General features: G+C 67.0%; 1 protein-coding gene across 1 annotated transcript; it reads left to right on the top strand.

Annotated features, from left to right (window-relative positions):
* Nucleotides 1-297: 297 nt before the first annotated feature.
* On the top strand, nucleotides 298-3048 carry LOC112063242 (alpha-1B-glycoprotein-like; the record flags this gene model as incomplete). The annotated part of the gene is made up of 6 exons (XM_024118141.1): nucleotides 298-331; nucleotides 419-454; nucleotides 540-818; nucleotides 1291-1563; nucleotides 1841-2137; nucleotides 2752-3048. Coding segments are annotated over exons 1-6 (1216 nt in total), but the record flags the coding sequence as incomplete, so codon positions are not given.
* Nucleotides 3049-3686: the final 638 nt, after the last annotated feature.

Below are 3686 nucleotides of genomic sequence, written 5' to 3'. Positions count from 1 at the left end.
TATTAATTTTCTTCATTTGTTATTCTTTGCTGTTATTATATCATTTATTTTGTTATCTTTACTCTTTATTATTAATTTAGTTTATTCATTCTGCATAGTTATTGATTGTTGCTATAGCTGAGACTCCTGAGGCCACATCTGCCCTTTGTCCCGACCCCATGGAGCCCCGCTTTCCTGGAAATACGAATGAGCTGCGAGGTCAGTGCCCCGCGCCCTCCCCCCCGCCCCACCCTCCCAGCCGCCCTGGCTGGGCCTTATCACCCGGCAGACACTCCTGGGGCTGCAGTGAGGCTGACCATGTCCGCACGGGTGGCCCTCCTGCTGCTCTGGGGTGAGGCGTCGGGCCTGGGGTCCCCGGGGCCGGATGAGGGGCGGGAATGAACAGCCATGGGGCCTCACAGGTGGTGGGTCTCCGCAGGTCTCGCCCTGAACCCAGTGACCGAGGAGGCCACATGTGAGTGGGCCGGGCCTGGGCGTGGTGGGCGCTGCGGGGTGAGCCCCCGCCTGGGCACCCAGATCTGACACCCATCCCCACGCAGTCTTTGACACAAGGCCAACCCTGTGGGCAGAGGCCGAATCGCTGCTGGAACCCTGGGCCAACGTGACGCTGACATGCCGGAGCCCCCTGTGGACCCTGGAGTTCGAGCTCTTCAGGGGTGGGGTGGCCCAGGAACTGGTGCACCTGGGTTCACCTGCCACCGAGTACAGATTCCCGCTGGGAGCAGCGACCGGTGACACCCGGGGCCTCTACCGCTGCCGCTACAGGATGGAGAGTGGGAGGGCCAGCCTGAGCAACCTCGTGGAGGTGACGGGAGCAGGTGAGTGCAGGGCTCACGGGCCTCGGGGCGGGAAGAGAGGCTGCTGGAGAGGCCTCCCTCCTCCGCTCCTCACTCTCCCTGTTCTCTTCCGGCCCCCGCCCCGAGTGGCTGGTGGCCTTGGGTAAGTCAGGTGACATCTCGGAGCCTCAGTTTCCGCATTGGTAAAATGAGGGTGATGTTTGTACCAACCCTAGAAGGCTGTGAGGAATAAATGACTGAATCCTCAGGGAGCGGTTCAGGCAGGCCTGGCCACGGTTGGGCCCCGAACGCGTCTTCCTCTTGTAGTCCCCTGTCCCTGTCTCGGCCTGTCCCGCCACCCCTCCACCCCTCCACCCCTGCCAATGCCTTCCATCTCCTGGCTCCCTCACATTTCCATGAGTGTGGAGGTCCAGGTCCGGCTGGGGCCCCGTATCTTCCAACTCAGGCAGAACCACCCATGACCCCTGCACCCCACCCCCCGCCCCCGCCGCAGAGCCCCTGCCCCCACCCTTGCTCTCAACCAAGCCCGTGCCCTGGATCACACCGGGCCTGAACACGACGCTGCTGTGCATCGGGGGGCTTCGCGGTGTGACCTTCCTGCTGAGGCGGGAAGGCGACGACCAGTTTCTGGAGGTGGCTGAGGCCCCGAAGGACAGGCAGGCCACCTTCCCAGTCCACCGGGCTGGCAACTACAGCTGCAGCTACCGGACCCACGCATCAGGCGCCCCCTCGGAGCCCAGTGCCACTGTGACCATAGAGGGGCTGGGTGAGTGTGTGGACCATCCCAGAGGGCTTCCTGGGGGAGGAGGCTCCTGGAGACAGAGTAGCTTTTACCCCGACCCCCGGCCCTGAATACCCCCGCCCAGGACTGGGTCTGGGAAACAGCGGCCACGCAGTTGCCCCGCCTTGATAGCGGCGTGGGCATTTGCCACAAGGACGGCTGTTCCCCGGGGCAGAGGTCTGGAGGCTGGGCTCCAAGGAACGCTCCCACAGCGGGGGTGGCTGGGACTCTGGCCGCCCCAGTGACTGTCCCTGCCTTGCAGCCACGCCGCCGCCACCCACGCTGACTCTGGATAGCGGGTTCGCCGGGCTCCTGCGCCCCGGCTCGCGCGCGACTCTCACCTGCGTGGCGCCCCTGAGCGGGGTGAAATTCCAGCTGCGGCGGGGCGAGGAGGTGCTGCAGGTACCCATGGCCAGTACCAGCCCAGACCGCGTCTTCTTCCAGCTGAACACGCTGGCCCCGGGAGACGGCGGTGACTACACGTGCCGCTACCGGCTGCCAGAGGAGCTAGCGCCCTGGTCCTTGGACAGCGCGCCCGCCGAGCTGGTGCTGAGCGACGGTGAGCCTGGGGGATGTGGCAGCGGGGAGGGAGGGCGGGGGCGCTCTGCCCTCGGGGCAGCGGGAGGAGAGACCCAGGGAAGGGTCCCGGTGACTGCACGGCTCAATCCCGCCTCATCTGCCCGGCCTCAGTTTCCCCAGCTGAGGACAGAAAAATGAGCCCAGCCTCGTGGCCCCGCGAACAATAATTGGGTCCACGCGCAAGTCTGGCCATGCAGGCGCTACACGCACGGGGGCCCCCAGCCTCCGGGGTCCGGGTGGGCGCTGAGGCCTCTCTGTTGAGGGTGGCCAGTTTGGGGCTGCAGGACCCGCCAAGGACCAGGGGCGTAAAGCCCAGGAGTGGACGCCGGCGGGGGAGGCGGGCGCGGATGCTCCTCCAACAAAACACGACCCCACACCCCTCTCTATCTGTGGGCACACAAATTAGTTAGGAACAGTGTAGGAGCGTGCGTGAGCGTCCAGGGAGGACGAGGGCCGGGACGTCGGGCGGACGGTGCGGTTTTACGCGGGGCGGTGCAGGCCGGCCTCCCGGGAGGGCGCAGAGGGAGCGGGGCGCACTCTTTCCGGCGGAAGGATGCGGCGTTGGGCGTCAGCCTGGCCGCGTCCTCCCCGCAGGGACGCTCCCGGCGCCGGAGCTGTCGGCCGAGCCCGCGACTCTGAGTCCCGAGCCGGGGACGCTGGTGCAGCTGCGGTGCCGGGCCCCCCGCGCCGGCGTGCGCTTCTCCCTGGTGCGCGACGGCGCGGGCCGGCGCCGGGTGCACGGTCTCTTGAGCCCCGCGGGGACGGAGGCCCACTTTGAGCTGCGCGACGTCTCGGCGGTCGACTCGGCCAACTACAGCTGCGTCTACACGGACACGGCGCCGCCCTTCGCGGGCTCCGCGCCCAGCGCGCCCGTGGAGCTGCGCGTGGACGGTGAGCGGCGGGCACAGCGGCCCGGAGCCTCCTTCTGCCCGTGCGCAAAACGAGGGTGCCCGCCTGTCCCAGGACGCCGAAGGGAAGCGCTCTGGGCCTCGGCCCTGCCCGCAGAGTCGGCTCCTTAGGGGAGCGCGAGGTCGGCCGCCAGGGCCCTGGGACACCCAGCCTTTTGGCCTGTTTCCCACCGACGTGAGCACCGGGGCTACGTGTAGCGCTTTGGTGGAGGTCGTGGAGAGAGGACCCAGAACTTAGGGTTCAGAGTGCTAACGGCTTTGCACCACTGGCTCACGCCTTAGGTTCCCTGTGCGACACGCCTGTCGGCTGTGGTCAGATTATGACCCCACCGCTGCCTGCGCCCAGGTGCCCACGGCGGAGGGTTGAGCTGTAATTCTCCCCGAGCCCCCGCCGGCCCTGGGGTGTGTGCGTTCCTCTGATTTCCTCATCCGGATCTCCTGGGGTCGGAGGTCAGGCAGAGCCCCCGGCACAGGGTCCACCGCCAGACCACTGACTGCGCTGTGCCCTCTGCGGGAACCCGTTCCCCTGGATCCTGTCTTCCTTCTCCTCACCTGCCTTGAAGCCCTGAGTGCCCTTCGCTGGGGACCCCAGGAAGTCTCAGAGCAGGCCCGGGTCTGGGG

Source organism: Physeter macrocephalus, unplaced genomic scaffold (genome assembly GCF_002837175.3).
Source record: "Physeter macrocephalus isolate SW-GA unplaced genomic scaffold, ASM283717v5 random_6053, whole genome shotgun sequence".
Lineage (NCBI taxonomy): Eukaryota > Metazoa > Chordata > Mammalia > Artiodactyla > Physeteridae > Physeter > Physeter macrocephalus.
Note: the sequence above shows the minus strand (reverse complement) of the source record. Positions and strands in the feature narration are given on the sequence as shown.